At 36.7% G+C, this 18726-nt stretch overlaps 1 gene segment (V, D, J or C); it reads right to left on the bottom strand.

Moving 5' to 3' along the window:
* Positions 1-7654: 7654 nt before the first annotated feature.
* On the bottom strand, positions 7655-8219 carry LOC138833346 (immunoglobulin kappa variable 1D-13-like). The segment is given in 2 exon segments: positions 7655-8023; positions 8148-8219. Coding segments are annotated over 2 exon segments (396 nt in total).
* Positions 8220-18726: the final 10507 nt, after the last annotated feature.

The following is an 18726-nucleotide window of genomic DNA, read 5'->3' as shown; positions in this document are numbered from 1 at the left end:
TTGTCCATCTCAACTTGCAGTGTTTTTCTATTTATAAATATTATTGTGACACAGACAGAACTGGCCTTGCCTGAGTACAGGAAGATGAGGGTTACTGCATCTAGGAAATTTTGCACCTAAAATTGTGAGTTAAAAAAAACTTTTCTTCAGTCAGAGCTTAGGTCAATTCCTCTTTTATAATAAAGGACTGGCACAGGTGTGTGTGTGTGTGTGTGTGTGTGTGTGTGTGTGTGTGTGTGTGTTCATTTATCTGTATGTGTAAGAGAGATACAGAGAGACAGAGACACAGAAAGAGATAGAGAAACAAATAAATTCTGAGAAATATGATTTAAATAAAAATGATTTTAAATGTGTTGAGGAATAAAATATATGTAGTATCTGTTATACTCATCTCCTGAACACAAATTCCTAAACCTAACAGGGATCACTTGTTAACTCACTAGATCTGAGGTGATTTTGTAATTTTGAATTTGTAGCACACTCTCGGAAATGCTGCTGCTGATTCTGATTTCTGGGCAAATTCTGAGTAGAAAAGAAAATAATATTGCATCTGTGTTTAGTTGTGTTACTTCCTATGTGTCAAGAAGGAGTTTTGTTGGATAAATGTTCCTTATATATGACTATACTTCATTTTGCCTTGACTGAGTTTGACTGAAACTCTTGTTGTGGACAATGACTTCCTGTATATTTTCTGTGAGTTGGACCAAGACTGCACTGGGTCATCTGCTGTGAACTCCTCTCTTCACAGTCTCTTCTGGAAGTACATTTCCCAACACTGATGAGATCACTTCTAATCTCATTTGAGATTAGAAGCCTTAAAAGACTCAATCCTGTTTAAATATAACCTTCAAAGAAACAGAAGGGCAGAGAGGAGAGTGAAGAAATTTAGAGCTTCAGTCTGCGCAAGCAGGGGAGTCTGGGCGGTCAGTGCATAACTATAGAACCCGATAGTACTACGAGCCGGGTTTTGTAGGTATCCGCTTCTGCCAGAAATGTAACAACATGCTGTACCCACAGGAAGACAAGGAGAACCGCATCCTGCTTTGCGCATGCAGGAACTGTGACTACCAGCAGGAAGCAGACAGCAGCCACATCTAATGTCAACAAAATCAAGCAGGAAGTGGAGGAGCTGACCCAGATCATCGCTGACATGTCCCAGGACCCCACTTTGCCTTGGACCGAAGACCACCCATGCCAGAAGTGTGGCCACAAGGAGGCAGTGTTCTTCCAGTCACACAGTGCCCGGGCTGAGGATGCCCTGCACCTGTACTACGAGTGCACTGCAGCCACTGCTGGACCGAATGAGCATCCCTAAGTCTCCCTGTAATAAATGCCAGGTTCTGTGCCCATGAAAAGAAGAAATTTAGAACTCCATACACATTTCTTGCTTTTAGTTCTACTTTTATTATCTCTCTGTAGTTGTGCAAAAAGAGTGTTACCATTAAACATGTCACTTTATAAATACAATGCATCTTGAATAATGTCACTCTTTATATCTTTGTACTCTGTCCTTCCCTATCCAACTCCTTTCCTTCCAGAAACATATCCATGTATAAAAATACATATTAAATTATTAAATATGAATTTATGACTCTATATATGTATGGTATATGGGAGACCCTTTTCAGTCTACTCTTGGAAATACTGAAGTAATATGGGTCACTATTTTATCTGTGCCTGTTATACAGTCTCATAAGTGTCCTAAATATATTTTATTTATTCACATTTTTCGTATTTTTTCTATGTGTGTATTTATTTAACTGAGCCACAAGCCAAGGGTGCTTTGACCATCTAAACTCTGAATAAATAACAGAAAATAAAATAAAAGAATAAAAAAAGAAACCCCATAGGTTTTACTCACAGCCCTTCCATCACTTCAAAGAGCTGTTTTTGGAACTTAATAAATGCTCAAAAAGTATTATTAAAAATGATGTCCAATCATTCTAAAATAAGGTACAAATTTATATTATTTCTCCTTTGTATTTCCTCAAGTTACTATAAAATCATTATTTCATTCTCCCTTTATCATGTGAACTGCAGGACAGACAAAGCTGGTACTAAATAAAACAAGGCAAAGGAAGCTGGGTGCTGTGTAGATGTGAAAGCCACCTGGTAAACTATAGGGGACACATTAATAGATTGACAAAGAGAGGCTGCAAAAGCATTGACACAAGTAGGGTTGAAAGAAGCCAGATTCTAAGGATAACCCCTGAAATTTTCATGATGTATGCTCCAGGGCTGGCTTCAGCAAATATGGCCATATGGCTTGTGAATTTCCAGTCCACACAGACTCAGGCACCAGAAGCCATGGAAGAATTTGGAATAATGATCTCAAACCAGGGCTGTGGGCAGGTTTACACTTCATGGGTTGTGAGTTTCTGCCTGACAGATGAAGCTGCTGATCAGTGGGAAGGAGGATACTGGAAGACTTTCCTGTGGACCTTCCTGGGAGAAGGAAGTACAGTTCAGAAGGAAAGTGTTTATGGTCTGGGCCATGAACCTGAATGAGGTCTGGCACAAGGTTCTATACCATCAGAAGAAAAGCTACATAAACATTCGAGAAGAAATAAAATGAAAAAGGATAAAGATAACAGGAACCATGCTAAACATGGTGGGGAGCTGAATATTCATCCATTGCTGAATGGAATTTAAAATGTTACAGCAATGTTAAAATGACCTTGAAATTGGGTAACAAGTTTGACAAAAAAATGCACTTATTACCTTGTTTATGTAACTGAAACCCTTCTGTATATCACCTTGACAATAAAAAAAAATATGAACTTGGACAGTGCTTTCTAAACTTGAAAGCTCTGTTAAAATACATTTCAAAAGATCAATATTGGGCCATTTATCCCAAAGTAATACATTTCATTTTCACATAGAAACTTGTAAATAAATAATCTTAGAATCCTTATCAGTAGTAAAACTAAAAACTACCCAACTATTCCTAACTAACAAAAAATTAAAGAAAATTTGGTTTTCAACCAAGCCATTCTATTTAATAAAAACAGGAGCTATACTGTCATATACATTGACTGGATGAGCCATAAAAAAGCTATAGTGAATAATACAGCCAATCTTAAAATGTGACTTTTTACATTTTCTTTTTATGAAGTGTTGGCCAGGGCTGAGGGATTGGAAAGAGGGAATTCTATACCCCACAGACAGCCCCAGTAGTCTGTGGCATTGATATGGAACAGTTCCTCCATGATGGTGTTGACAAGAGAGAAACACAAATATGTGGTACCTATATATTCTCAACATTCACACATACATGTGGGCTGCTCATGTGATAAACACACCCAATGCACACACATCTGCACATGAACAAACACCAAAGTGTGCAAGTGACTAACATAGAATCTCTATGTATTGTGTCAATGTCAATTTCCTGGTTTACATAATGTAGCATGGTTATACAAGATGTTGGTACTGGGATAGGCTGGGGGATGGATACAAAACACCTCCTAGTAATTTTCTTCGCAACATTATGGACATTTATAATTATTTGAAAATAAACAATAAGAACATATAATAGTTTTCTTATTCAAAAGCACTGAAGAAATGACTGATAATTTCTCAGTAGACAAAAAAACCAAGGAACTTTCTAACTCCTTCCCCTTAGTGGCAGAAATGTCTGAATAGTTTACATGGAAGTAGATTGTTGAATGCCAATCAGTAAGAGATATCTGACACTCTGTATTTGTACACATAGAACTACAGTAGGCACAATGCTTATGTTTAAGTATTATATTATGCATTATATGTTTCTGTTCTTTGTCTACATGTTGTATAATTAAAAGCATGGCAGGAAGTAGGTATAGACTAGGTCCATGGTATAACTAACTCTACATGGAACAATCCAGCAAGTGGAAGTCTTCATCTGGATGTGTGGGTCTGCAGATTTTTGCAGGTTTTTGTACCACTAAATCTCTGTCATGTTTAGAAAATTTATTTATTAGATATGTAATATCTAAACATATTGATGAATTAATAAATAAATATCACTAAAAGCATGCTGTTCAGAATAGTAAAATAAAATACCCAAAGAAACATTTTACAAATAGATTTTTAAAAAAAATAGGATAGAATCCTGTGCTTAAACTGAGCTCCAAAAAGCAACAAAAATAATTGCTCCCATCACTGTTTTTTCTATGTAAGATCCATAGCTAAAACAGTATAACCAATAGCAGATTAATTGTGCTATATTTATATAATAGACACTACATAGCAATGAAATTCAACACCTGGAAGTCGGCTCTAACGTTGTTCCATCTCTTGAATGGTGAGCACATGGAGACTCATCTGCAACTCATTTGTGAAGTGCAACAGGGGTGGGGAATTTCTGTGTCTCAAGACAACCAAATAATCATAAATTAAAATTAGCAAAGGAGTAATAAAAATTGATCATAGAAAGTTGCGTCTTCGTTTCTGTTAGGGATTCTATAGCTATTAAATTATGTCACTATTTCTACATATAAGAACAATTCAGAATTAAGAAATAATTAGCAAGGGTATTAGTATAGGGTTTTGCCTTTGTCATATGCTCAGAGACTCAACAACTCAACATGTGGATTGAGAAATCCATTTTAGTGCTCAGTAAAATTGTGAGAGAATTGTCTGAACTAGCATATCATTATAAAATTTAGGAAAAAATTTCCATTAAGCAATGATGCAGTGTACATAGCAGAAGTTTGAAAATCAAAGATGAAAACATTCAACTCAAATGTGACTTTTCCACTTGAAATCTGGAAATTGGAGAAACAATATATTTTGAGGAAAATTTCTTTTCAATTCATAATTGCATACTATCAAAATATCACCTTAATGAGAAGTGAACAACAGATTTTACAATTTCAGATTATCTCTTAACTTCATATTTTTACAGTATTGATCCCTCCATGAAGAGACTGAGTCTAATGAAACACAACATTCGGGGAAGAGTGAGACATGGTGCTTTTTTTTATTGTGAAAATACTGCACAGAGGGGTGTTTATGTAGTCACAATTAGATAGAAACTAGTTATGTGACAGGGCTCAATGTGACCCCAGAAGCACTTTCCCATATTCCTGTCAGGATGAGATGCACAGCAAATCTTGCTGTGTAGACATAAATAAAATTGAATGAGACGAAATATGTATGTTTGGTACACACATCCAGAGAGAGACTTTCCCTGATGGATTCTTCCATGTAGTTAGTTATATCATGGACCTAGATTACACCTACTTCCTGTGATTCTTCTAATTATACAACTTGTAGACAAAGAATATACACATATAATTTAATACCTAAATATAAACTTTATATGTTGTACCTACTGTAGTTCTATGGTTATCTCTTACTGATGAACCTTCTACTTCCTCCAACCAAGCAAGCTGGCCCTGTGATTGGAACTAGACTTAGGATAACCCTAAAACCCCAGAGTAGTTCAGATCTATTTCAGAACAATGATACGAATGTAGGACAAAAGTCAGCATCACATCACCTGGGTTATTACCCTGAGTTCAGAGACACAGAGAGGAAGAAAGTGAGGGCAGAGATGAAAAGTGCTGCCAGGAATCTAAGAACACCAGAAAGTCAACAGAGAACTGATTGATCAAAAAGGACTCTATGTAAAGGACAGTGTCTTGGTTCAAGTTCTGATCTTCTATTTCAATTAGGCCCTCAGAGTGTAAAAAAAATAATCAGAGTTTCATGCCAAACAATCCCATGTTGATAACCCAGTAAGTATAAATTGCCACTTTGATATCTTCCTTTGTTCACCAGAAATTAGATCTCTGGCATAGCTCTCCTTCAGACATTCTGAGAGAAAGGACAATTCAAGAATCAATGTTGTTTCATAATTTTGTTGTTCCCCTTCCCTTCCCTAATTCAGATAAATGTATATATAGTACACAGGGCACCAAAATAAAATACAGTGACAACAGGGGATAAACCATAGGGGAAAACTGAAAAAAAAAGAAAAAAGAGATAATGCAACAGCAATACTCACAAAACAATATGTTGGAAATGAACCTTACATCTTGGTGGGATATAATGAGGGAGCGAAAGTGGGAGGAAAATGGGAAAGAGAGTAACAATGTTCCACAAGAAATGTACTCACTAATTTACATATGTAACTGTATCCCCATTGTACATTATCTTGACAATAAAATAGAATTTAAAAATATCAACTTTCCTTGGAGGGACAGGACAAAATGATATTATTTTACTCAAAACCTGACTTGTTGAATGGTAATTTCGTATATTACTACTTAAAGATAATAAAGATGTAATTAAAACAGAATCATCTTTTTCAATCTATATTACCCTCATGACCACAAAAGTTTTAAACTAAAAATTCAAAGCTTAAATTTTATAAGCTCTGTGGCTCTCTTCCTCAGATGTATCCTCTTGACCATCATTCCACAACAGGCCATCCATTCCCCAGATCCACAGGGGTCCAACCCTGCTGCTTTGAGGAAGGTGGATGGATTCTGAATATGTGAACAGACAGTCCACACAAGAGTTGTTTTGTGATTTGTGTGTAGAAATGTGAGATGAAGGGTGGAAGTGATCTGCTGACGATCAGTAGAAGATCAGGACTTACTATTGCTAAATCAAGCAGAAGAATTGAAACTTCAAAACTGAGCTCCCAGACATTTAAATTTGTGCCTAAAAAGTCTGAATATTGTTTATTTACATTCATGTCTGGATGAACTAAAACACAAGACACATAAGTAGAAAAAAACGTTTATATAACATTGTCTTTTAAAATGAAACAGCCAGACCCCACTGACTCAGGCTTGTAATCCTACCTACTCAGGAGGCTTAAATCTGAGGATCACAGTTCAAAGCCAGCTGGGGCAGAAAAGTCCATGAGAATCTTATCTCCAATTAACCACCAGAAAACCAGAAGTGGCACTGTGGCTCAAGTGGTGAGCGCTAGCCATGACATGAAAATCTCAGGGACAGTGTCTAGTGTCCAGAGTTCAAGCCCCATGAAATACATATATATGTATGTCATACATACCTATATGTATATATGTATATATGTATATATGTATATATGTATATATGTATATATGTATATATGTATATACATATATGTATACGTATACACATATGTATGCATACATATATGTAGATGTATATGTATGTATGAAATATATATGTATTTATACATATGTATACATACAACATGCATAAAGAATCATATAGTCTGCAGCATGATGGATAGAAGTAGAGAACACCTTGTTAACAAAAAAAGTAAAGACAAAGAGCATTGTCTATACTGCTTCTCACTCAAGCAAAATTTAAAAAAATAAAATGCAATAGTCATTCTATGGGGCTGACAAGGGCACAGGATCAGAGCACAGGAGGTTGAACACAGAAGAATGATGAAAGACTATGATCAATGCACATAATACACATATACTGAGAAACCCAGAATCCGATTAATGGTTACAGATATGTACATTAATAAAAAATAGGCTATCAGAAAATAAGGGAATAAAATCTGAAGCCATGAATCCATTCTTTGTATTACAGGCAATTCTTGCTTAAATACCATTATTTATTTTATTATTGCATAAACTGATGCCATAATTCAGACTCTCGAAGTATTAACTGGCCTTTTCTGACAACATTCTGAGCAGGTGGAGGCAGCAGGAGGAGCAGCTGGGGCAGCCCAGACTCACACTTCATCTTCCCTGGGAGGTTTTTGTTATGGCTTGTATCACTGTGGGAGGGAAACTGCTATGTTGTTGACAGTAATAAGTGGCAACATCTTCAGGCTCCAGGCCACTGATCCTGAGAGTGAACTCTGTCCCAGATTGACTCCCACTGAACCTTGATGGAACTCCGGACTCCAAACTATCAGCAAGATAGATCAAGGGTTTCGGAGCTTTCCCTGGTTGCTGCTGGTACCAGGCTAAAGCATACCCAATGTCCTCACTGGCCCTGCAAGTGATGGTGGCAGTGTCTCCTAGAGACACAGACAGTGAAGATGGGGACTGGGTCATCTGGATATCACACTTGGCACCTGGAAGCAGAAACATGAAAACAAATATCCACACTAATTATCAAGTTATAAGAAGGCATCCCTGAAGAGTAAGCATCCTGGATCACACTGAGATGTGTAAATCCCTAGCATTGTCCTTATTTACCTGAGAGCCAGAGCAGCAGGATCCCCAGGAGCTGAGCAGGGGTCCTCATGTCCATGCTGTGTGCTGACTTGGACTGACTACTGCCTAATGTGAGCAGCCTATGAAGAAGTTCTGAGCACACTGGGCTGTGCTGTTGGTGCATGCAAATCAGCAGCAGAGTTATACACAGCTGTCCAGCTGCCTCATCTCAGCAACTCTGCACATTCTGAGTCTCAAGGGAACTAGGTTGGGCAACAGAATAAGTTTTAAACACAGACGAGAATCACCAAGTTGCTTTCCTGTGATGTGCGCACAACAATGGTAGCTTTGAGGATCAAAGCTTCTTTTCTTCTTATTTCTTTAACTGAGTCAAGATTTGTTCACTGGACTATTAGTTCCAGAAATTTACAAACAAATTTTGCACAACACAAATTTGGCATTTCTTTATTATTATGCAGGACAGAAAGATTTACAGTAGCTCTGATTCACTGATAATCTGTATATGTCAATTTATCAGCACTGTTGTCCTGTAATGAATCCAATCCATGAAAGTGGAATAATGGAGCTGTTGTATTGATAAGAAAATGCCTGGACTTCTATACTGTGCTGTTCAGCCTTATTATCTCCTCCATCTCTGAGTTTTTGTCCCAGGTGATCCATACAAGCACGTCATTTCAGAGCCTTTCTCCCTTCATGTCTGAGCAGGCTTTATAATTTTTACTGACCTAGAGTTGTCATATATCCATGCTGAAGGTTCTCATATTATTCCTTCTGGCTTTTAATCATCTTCAACACAACTACTATGTTCAGAAGCAGAGATAAATTTTTCTTAAAAGGGAGGATAAACTTGGGCTGGGAAGGTGGCTCAGTGGTAGAGCGCTTGCCTTGCATGCCTGAGGCCCTGGGTTCGATTCCTCAGCACCGCATAAGCAAAAAGAAAAAAGCCAGAAGTGGCACTCTGGCTCAAGTGGTAGAGTGCTAGCCTTGAGCTGAATAGCTGAGGGACAGCGCCCAGGCCCAGAGTTCAGGCCCCACAACTGGATCCCCCCTTTAAAAAAAGAAAGATAAACTCAGGTTATCTTGAAGCCTATTTTGTGGCCTAAACCTACATATGTCTCCTGTTCAGTGGACTCTTCTAGTTCCTAAGAGAACACACCTTGGTAAAGATATTGGGCCCAAGCAGAGTGAGTATGTTGGAATCTCTGAACAGAGTATTGAAATCAATAGAACATGGAAATTTCATCCATATTGGGATGAGGCAACATGGGAGAGCTGATTTTCTGTGCAAGGGAGAAATAGCATTGTTGACTCCATTGTAGGTGCTGAGATGGAGTGACCCAAGAGGACATCCATATGTGTTGGATTTGCCTGTGCAGTTGTCAGGGCTCAGGAAGTCACTATTGCATGGATACAAAGTTGGCTCATCTGATCCATGTTATCACATTCTGAGGAATGTCTGAACGAATCTGGAGGTGGGGCAGGGTGTGTATGATCTGATCATGTAAGTGGCAGTAACACCGAGAGTTTCATATCACCCAGAAGAGTTGTTGATCATATGACTAAGTTAATGAGGGAAAATTAGAGCCAATATTCTTGAGGTAAAAAAAAGTAAGCTAATTAAATGAAAATTTCATCTAATGTTAGTGACATATTTCAAAGATTTTTATACTGAATATTTTCTGGAAAAAAGAAAATCAGAAAATTTTTCTAAGAATTCATTTAATAATAACCTATTTTTTAATGTGAGTGAAGTAATTACCATAAATTTACATATGTATGCATGTATACATATGTATATATGAATGTGTACATATAAATATATATATACATATTGATGAGTAGATGCACAAGTGGATAATTTTTTCTATTCTAGAAGTAATGATGCTTTAGCTTTAATAACGGATATCACCTTCATTAATTGACCTCATTTATTCTCTCATAAATAAAATCAGTGACCTTTGCAGAACAGTTTATTTCTTTCTCAAAAATAGAAAAAGAGGAAGATGAGTTTGGATCACTTTTTGTCACAAACTACAAATTCATATTGGATGATGTACAGAAAAAAAGTGGAATGCCCACTGGCCAATTTTGAGAGTTTTTGAATATTGAATATAAATACCAAAGTATTCCATGAAATAAATTGTAAATCCTTAGATTAGTAGTGATATTTTCACTAGGGATGTGATATCCATAAACCACCATATATTTCTCCACAAATCCTCACAATTTCAAAGAAAAAAGAACAACTATATAGCAGAGAAATCCAATAGCCAACACCTTAATCTAGAATTGAAATAAAGATGATCAGTAATGATGTCCTTATAGAACATAGCAGCACTTCTGGACTTTGCTCACATATATCCATTACTGAAAGAACTCTGAGGGGAAAAAGGCACAAATCTAATCTGAGAGACATTCATCTAGATGATTAGTATGTGATCACCATGAGCAATAAGAGCACAAAATTTAGGATTGAACTAAAACGTTGTTCCTTGGTGGCTTGATTATTGGGATGTGATCATTCATCTACAGCCATCTCTTCACAAGTTCATAAACATGGTATGTACAGTGACTAAGATTTAAGATTGAATTCACATGTCTGCTTAAGAGAACTTCAGTGACTTCAAACTGAGATCTTTTTGAAAATAATGGCATAGTGAGCAATATCTGTAAAAAACAAAACAAAACAGTAACGCATACAATTTTTAACCACTGTTTTTATACTGCTACAGAATAAGAATACATTTAATTTCTTTTTAAATTCTTTTTTATAAGTTTTATTGTAAAAATACTGTACAGAGGGTTTACAATATATGAGTAAGGTACTGAGTACATTTCTTATCCATCATTGTTATTTCCTCCTTTGGTTTTCCCCTACTGTCCCTTCCCTCCCCACTTCCCCAACTACTCCCTTCCCACAACTCTCCTTATGAAGTTGTAAAGTTTGGTTTCAATATAGCATCTTGTAATCTCATTGTTATAATGGGCCAACCTGTATCCTTATTTCAGCATTTTCTTAGTTATATTCCCCTCTCCAAATTAGAAAAATATATATACAAGATGCAGGGCACCAGAATCAAATACAGTGAAAACAGAGGTTACACCATGGGAGAAGAACATACAAAAGAAACAAAACTATCACACAGTACATTATAAATACATTAAAAAAACAGCAAGAAAGATAAAACCACTTGTGTCCCTATCTTGGGATGCGTTTTGCTTAGCATCATTTTATATGGACATATGTACATAGCTTTTAAGCTTTTCTGCTTTTCCTAGACATACACTAGTCTTTGTCAGCATATATTAACTGTACAAGAAGGGTTTCATTGTGACATTTCCACACAGTCATACAATGGACTCCATTAACCTCACACCCTTGATCTCTCATCCTTATCCCGTATTTCCCTTCTTAAAGCAGTTGCATGGGTTTTGCTGTCCTTTTTCTTATATTCCAGAGAAGCACTTCAATAATCTTTACCTTCATACAACTTCATTCATAGTCCTCCCTCCATAAAATGCCAACAGAGCCTATTTCATTCTCTTGTCATTCATTTGTTTCATATATATTAATTGTACCAAGGGCTTTCACCATGGTATCTCACCTGTGCATAAATCATATTTCCTTTCTGTTTCTTTATTGCTGGTTCTAGCGCTTGAACTCTGGGAATGACCAATGTCCCTAAGTATTTGTGTTCAATTCTATCTCTCTACCACTTAAGCCACAGCTCCAGTTTCAGCTTTTTTGTGGTTAATTGGAGATAAGAGTGTCACAGACTTTCCTGGCATGCTGATTTTGAACCACTATCCTTATATCTCAGCATCCTGAATAGTTAGGATTACAGTAGTGAGCCACAGGTGTCAGGTTATATATCATCTTTTAATCAGAACAACCCTCTCTATTAATCTTGCTTTTGGAGACATCAATGGTATTTTTTAAAGGATTGACCTCTTTTCATTGTGTTCTTTTCCTTTTTAATTTTACTGAAAAATAAAATTAAATTTGAAGCATAATTACATTGTGGAATTTTTTTTACTAACATCGTAGGATGTAAGATAAACTAGTCTTCCATTACTGAATAACAGTGATTAGAACTCCATGATCAGTTGGTAATATTTCTTTGATACTTGGCAGAGATTTCAGTTTACAATGAAGTGAACAGAAGAATACAGAAACAAGAGAAAATTCCAGAGAAGAATCACAAACAAAAGTTAATAAAGAAGCTTATTTGTATACTAAGATATGATTTTTGCCTACTTCTCTCTTCTACCCTTTTTGTACTACTTCTGTATTAGGAGAAGGTTTGGGCTTGTTGCTACCCAATCCTAAGAATGTGTATACTCTTAGCTATGTGCAGGCTTCTTTCTCATGTACCACTAACATGTCATTTTTTTCTCCATGAGTTCAAGACAGACAAGGCCAAATCTTGGACAAATACTGCAGATCACAGCCAAGGGCATAGCTTCTCAGACAGGCCATTCAGCTTTCCTGCATATGTTCACTGCAATGGGTTTAGATTCAGCATCTTCCAAAGCAAACTGTCTACAAACAGTCATAGCTATTTGGAGTGAGAGCTTCCATGTGTAATTGATGTATTGTAACAAACAGATGCACAAGATGAATTAATAAAGCAAACAGAAATGGCCAAGCCCAATTTAAAGATTACAGGTAGAAAGTAATTCACAGTTCAAAAGAACTATCATTTTGAATCTGATTGTCATTATATAATAGATAAGAATTACTTTTTCTCCCTTTGCTTGTGAACAACTCAACAAAAACAAATGGAGATTGTGCTCTTCACTAACAGAAATGGTAAAAATAGTAAAAATTGCTCTGCTACAAATGGGTCCAGATTTATTTAATAGAGATTGAGGTGTAATTCACAGCTCTGATCTGTATTTTTGGTGATTTCCAACTGCATGGAAATGATGGAATGAAAAACTAATATGTGTGTTGAAAAGATAGTTTGGTTAAATGGTCTTCAGTGAAATTGCATCAGAGGATATTTTTGTTGTTGTTTTTGCTTTATTTTAAGAAAATACAAATGGTCAAATGTAACTTACCACCCTGCTCTTTAATCATGTCAGGTGTTAAGGAGACTAAATGTGGCCTAGATGTCCACAGCTCACTTTTTTTTCAGTAATGGTGTTACTTGTGGTGAGGGGAGAAAGGGAAGGCTGCATGTAGGGAGTGTCAGGAATTAGAGACTCATGAGAAGTTTTTGTTCAATTTCTGCTCTTTGCCTTCAAATGAAAGCAGCTCTGTGAGATCAGAGGTTCTATTTGATTTGTTCAAAATATTCATGTGTATAAGTGTTCATGGTACTATTTCTCCATTCTTTGGTAAATGTGGTTCTTTGTATTTAGAGTAAGAATTTTTAAAAATGCTCTACCAGAATTGAAGAACTAAAGATATTTCACATTTTGTATTGAGGGGGAGCTGTGGCACCTCAAATCTCATGGTAACAGAGGAATTTTGTAGGATATGAGATGTCATAGGTTAAACTAACTGTCCTGAGGTGCAGTGAGAAGGGTGATTTCTAAGTATGTGTGAACTCATTTGGGAGATGGTGTTTACACTGATGGAAATGTAAGAAGTCTGCTTTGGATAATCTAAGAAATCCATCAGAAAGAATGACATTTCCCCATTTGTTAGGAAATGGAAAGGTTTGGAAAAAATTATATTAAGTGAAGTAAGCCAGGCCCAAAGAAGCATAGGTCCCATGGTTTCCCTTATTTGCAATATCTAGTATAGGTATGAGTCAAGCGGAAAAGGTCAGATAATGTGATGTTAGGAAAATGAACCCTTAAATATGTATTTTAATGTTTTCGTTTCTTTCATGCATGTATTTCTAATGCATTTATAAGATTATTTCTTTGTTGCTTTGTATGTCCCTCCCCCACAGTGTAACCCCCGTTTTCACTATATTTGATGTCAGTATAACATGTGGAGTAGATGGGGACAAACAAGTCGTTTAAGGATTCAGGTGGACCTGTTGCAACAATGAGAAGTACAAAATGTCATGTCAAAACCAGCTTTACAATGCCGGCGTGGGGGGGGGAGGGGGGTATAATTGGGTGGGGGGAGGGGGGTAAAATTGGGTGGGGGGAGGGGGGAGGCGGGGAAGGGAAGTGAAGGGTAAACAAAGGAGGAGGCTGCAATGCTTGGTAAGAAATGTATGCATTATCCTGCCCATGTAATTGTAGCCCCTTTGTAAAGTATGTTCTCAAATAAAATAAAATACAATTTAAAAAAAAAAAAAGAGTCTGAAAAGTGCAGTTTTCTCATTCAATCTAGAAACAATCAACTGTTTCAGGTGTTTCAAGGACTTGTTTCACCATGTTTTGCAATTCTATACCAAGAATTTCAATGATTAGGCTACATAAATCTGTGTTTTAAAATTGACTCTGTTATTTGAAAAAAGCATAGTACAAGATATAAAATACATGTTATATTTAGATTTATAGCTAAATAGGACTGAAAATGAAGCATTTAAATTCGCTGTCAGACACCTGGCAAACATACATTTATATTTCTAGGAGTAATGGCATCTTTCCTGTCTTTCCATTATTTTTCCTAAGAACTCACAGCCCCTGTTCTAATATTTAATTCTCTGACTCTTAGCATAGGCTGCTCAGGTCCAACATTGGGTGCTCAGAGCTCTAATAGGCTTTCCTAGGAACAAGAGTCTGAGAGCATCATAAGGGTGACTGACAGCAAGATGGCATCACAACCCCAACTGCCCAGCTCCCTCCCTGCTGCTCTATCTCATATGAATGTGCACACAAGTAATGTATTTCTAATTCTGGAAAGATTCTTGTAATGTATAGACAATATCTCACATATCTTTTAATATTTGAAATTACATCATCTGAAAGTGTTTAAATATTTATCCACATTTAAATAAAAAGCTATGCCTATATGTACATGTCTCAGCTTTTAATAATGTGATAGGAAACTAATTTATTCTTGTGATTGAAACACTTCATTTTGGTAAAATAACAATTTATTATCTAAAACAGTTTTTAGGTCATTCATAATCATGAGGATTTAGGTGAGAGAAATCCTATATAATTCTTTATCTTTTCAGTTGTATAGAATAACTTCATGTTTTCCATGCTATAATTTCTGCTGTTTATTTTCAAATAGCATGACAGAAGGTTGACTCTGATCAAGAAGCCCTAGACATTCCAATGAGCATGTTACATTATATAATCTCTTGTACAACTCTTGCAATTCAGAGAAGAAAAGACTTGTGAGAATTATCCTCTTTAATCTGCCAGTAGTTAATAAGGCAGAGGAAACATGTTGGTATAAGAACCTTGGGACTACTATGAATATATGAGTGCATTAAATATTTCATAGACAGGTGGTCTTAATGATTACTCTCCTAAACCCCGAGTAAGTAGAAGGTTTTCTATATCAAGGTGCTAAAAGGTAGAAATGACAATGAGAAGAAAAATTAATTAGTGATTGTTACTGAAAAAAATGTTTGAAAAACACACAACAAATTATAAATATCAAGTGGTGCAAACTATTATTACAATCCATCTGTATCAACTGACCAGGTGTTATGCCTGATGAAGTGCAGAAAAGAGGATCAGAGACAGAGACAGAGATAGACACCATGACAAAGACAGCAATCCCCAGTGCCTCATCTCCTAAAGACACTAGTACTATAGGGTTTGCTTCAGCCCAGTGATCTCACATCACCTCACTCACTTCTTACAGGCCTCTTCCAAGTAAACGTAACTCAGGGGGACATGAAGGATTACCTTTGCTAAGAAAGCAGGCATGAAATAGAGACAAGATGAAGTTTCCAGTCTCCAAATTCCAAAGACAGAAGACTTTTCCCCACAATCCAGCCTGCTGACAGCTCCTCTTGTGTGTGGCTGGTCATCCTCAAATATCCAATCCTGCAGACTTGGTTGATAGTAAAACACTAATTCTATGACTTCCCTATTACTAAGATGAACAGCTTGTTTTCTACTGGTTTTCTCTGCCCTCTAGTGGTAATATTTTAGCCTTATATTTTATAAAATAAGCTTTTTCCCGCTAGAACTATTAATACAATATATTCCAAAATGTCCTTTTGACTTTTCCTTTTTTTATTATTTTGAAAATACCGTACAGAGGGGTTACAATTACATGGGCAAGGTAATGAGTTCATTTCTTATCAAGCATTGTTGCCTCCTCCTTTGTTTCCCCTTCCCCTCCCTTCCCATCTCCCTCCCACCTTACCCTCTCACCCCCACCCCCACCCTTGCCAAAGCTGTAAAGTTCCTTTTTTGACATAATGTCTTGTGCATCTCATTGTTGAAAGGGGCCCCCTGCATCCCTATTTAAACAATTTGCTTTTTCCTTTCCCCTCCACAAATTATACCAACATCAAATACAGTCAAAAAAGAGGTTATGCCTTGGGGAGGGACATACAAAGCAACAAAGAAATCATCTTATAAACATGTCAGAAACAATCGCAACAAAGAAACAATATTCAAATCCTTGCTATGGGGTTCATTTCATCTAATATCAACTTATCTGACCATTTCTGCTTTTCTCAGACATATACCATGGGACCTATGTTTCTTTGGGCCTGGCTTACTTCACTTAGTATAATTTTTTCCAAGTCTTTCCATTTCTTAAAAAATGTGGCAATGTCATTTATTCTGATGGAGGTATAGAATTCCATTGTGTATATAAACCACATTTTCTTGATCAATTCATCTACTGAGGGGCATCACCATTGGTTCCATAACTTACCTATGGTAAATAATGCTGCAGCTGCAATAAACATAGTTGTGCTGATAACTTTAGTATGGTCTTGTTTGTGATCATTTGGGTAAATGCCTAAAAGTGGGATTGCTGGGTTATAGGGGAGCTCTATGTGGACTCTTTGGAGGAACCTCCATACTACTTTCCAAAGTGGTTGAACACCTTTAAACTCCCATCAACAATGCAGTAATGTTCCCTTCTGTCCACATCCCCTCCAGCATCTGTTGTTATTAGAGTTCTTCATTATAGCCATTCTAACTGGGGTGAGGTGGTATCTCAATGTTGTTTTGATTTGCATTTCTTTTATGGCTAGGGAGGTTGAGCATTTCTTCATGTGTCTATTGGCCTTCCTTCTTTCTTCTTCAGAGAAGTTTCTCTTTAAATCTTTAGCTCACTTATTTATTGGGCAGTTTTTTTTGAGGATTTATTTTTGGGGGATATAAGTTTTTGAATTCCAGGGATATTTTAGATATGAGAACCTTGTCCGTTGGATGGCTAGTGAAGATCTTCTCCCAATCTATTGATCTTGATAGCTATGTCCTTTGCCATGCAGAAGCTCTGCAATTTCATGCAATCCCGTTTGTCCAAACTTTCTTTGATTTGTTCTGTTTCTGGGTCTCTATTAAGAAAATTTTGGCCTGTGCCAAGGAGACCTAGGGTTTCTCCTATTCCATCCTGTAATGTTTTCAGAGTGTCTGCTTTGACTCCGAGGTCTTTGATCCATTTGGAGTTGATTCTGGTGCAGGGTGATATATAAGGGTCTAGCTTTACTTTTCTACAAGTGATTTACCAATTTTTCCAGCACCATTTCCTGAAGAGGCTGACTTTCTTCCATTCTATTTTTTTAGCTCCCTTTTTGAAGATTAGATGGCTATAGGTCTTTTGGTTCATTTCTGGGTTTTCAATTCTATACCATTGGACTTGAGGTCTGTTCTCGTGCCAGTACCAAGCTGTTTTGGTTACTATGGCTTTTTAGTAGAGTTTGAAATTTGGTATTGATATTCCTCTAGCACTGTTCTATCTGTTAATGACCCTATTGACATTTTCTATGGATTAAATTTGTATTGCATGTTGTTGGGGGGGGTAAAAATAGAGTGTGCTCCTTTGTGTGTGTGTGTGTGTGTGTGTGTGTGTGTGTGTGTGTGTGTGTGTGTGTGTGTTTGTACTGATGTAAGGGCTTGTATATTGCCATTAGCTTTTTTTGTGCAAGGCTGGAGGTCTACCACTTGACACTTCAACATGCAGGTGTTTTGCTGGTTAATTGGAGAAAGTATCAGAGGGATTCATTTTCAGTTTGCTAAAAACTCTGATCTTCAGATTCCGCTTGCTGAACCTAAATCTCAGTAGTACTGACTCCAAGTATAATTTTTTCAGCATGGCAGTATAGAAAGTGTACTCATTCTCAGTGCAAAATTTCAGGAGTTATATAACTTCAACCTATCTTATTATTTCTGGTAGTAATAAATTCATATGGATAAAGAAGTCCCTCTGGCAAAATAACTCTTTAGAAGAGCACCATGGCAGCTGCTTTCATAATTCTTCCAATTTGGAATTATGCACAGTTTATTAGAAATATTCTATCGCTATTGGAGTCTGTCTTTACTTAGGTCTTCCTCTTTTTCCTTAGGGATTCTATACTCAACTGTTATTCACTGCCTTATATTGTAGAAAGCTCTGGTTTCAAATTGATTGAATATCACTTTGTTCAACCTAAGGAGTAATTTGTGAGATAAAATTCTACTCTTTTTTTGAAGGGGGTGTTGGGGAGGGTATTCAGTACTAAGTTGAAAACGAAGAGCTAAGCCAGGTGCTGGTGGCTCACGCCTG

Source organism: Dipodomys merriami, unplaced genomic scaffold (assembly GCF_024711535.1).
Source record: "Dipodomys merriami isolate MVZ:Mamm:240054 unplaced genomic scaffold, mDipMer1.0.p SCAF_204, whole genome shotgun sequence".
Classification (NCBI taxonomy): domain Eukaryota; kingdom Metazoa; phylum Chordata; class Mammalia; order Rodentia; family Heteromyidae; genus Dipodomys; species Dipodomys merriami.
Note: the sequence above shows the minus strand (reverse complement) of the source record. Positions and strands in the feature narration are given on the sequence as shown.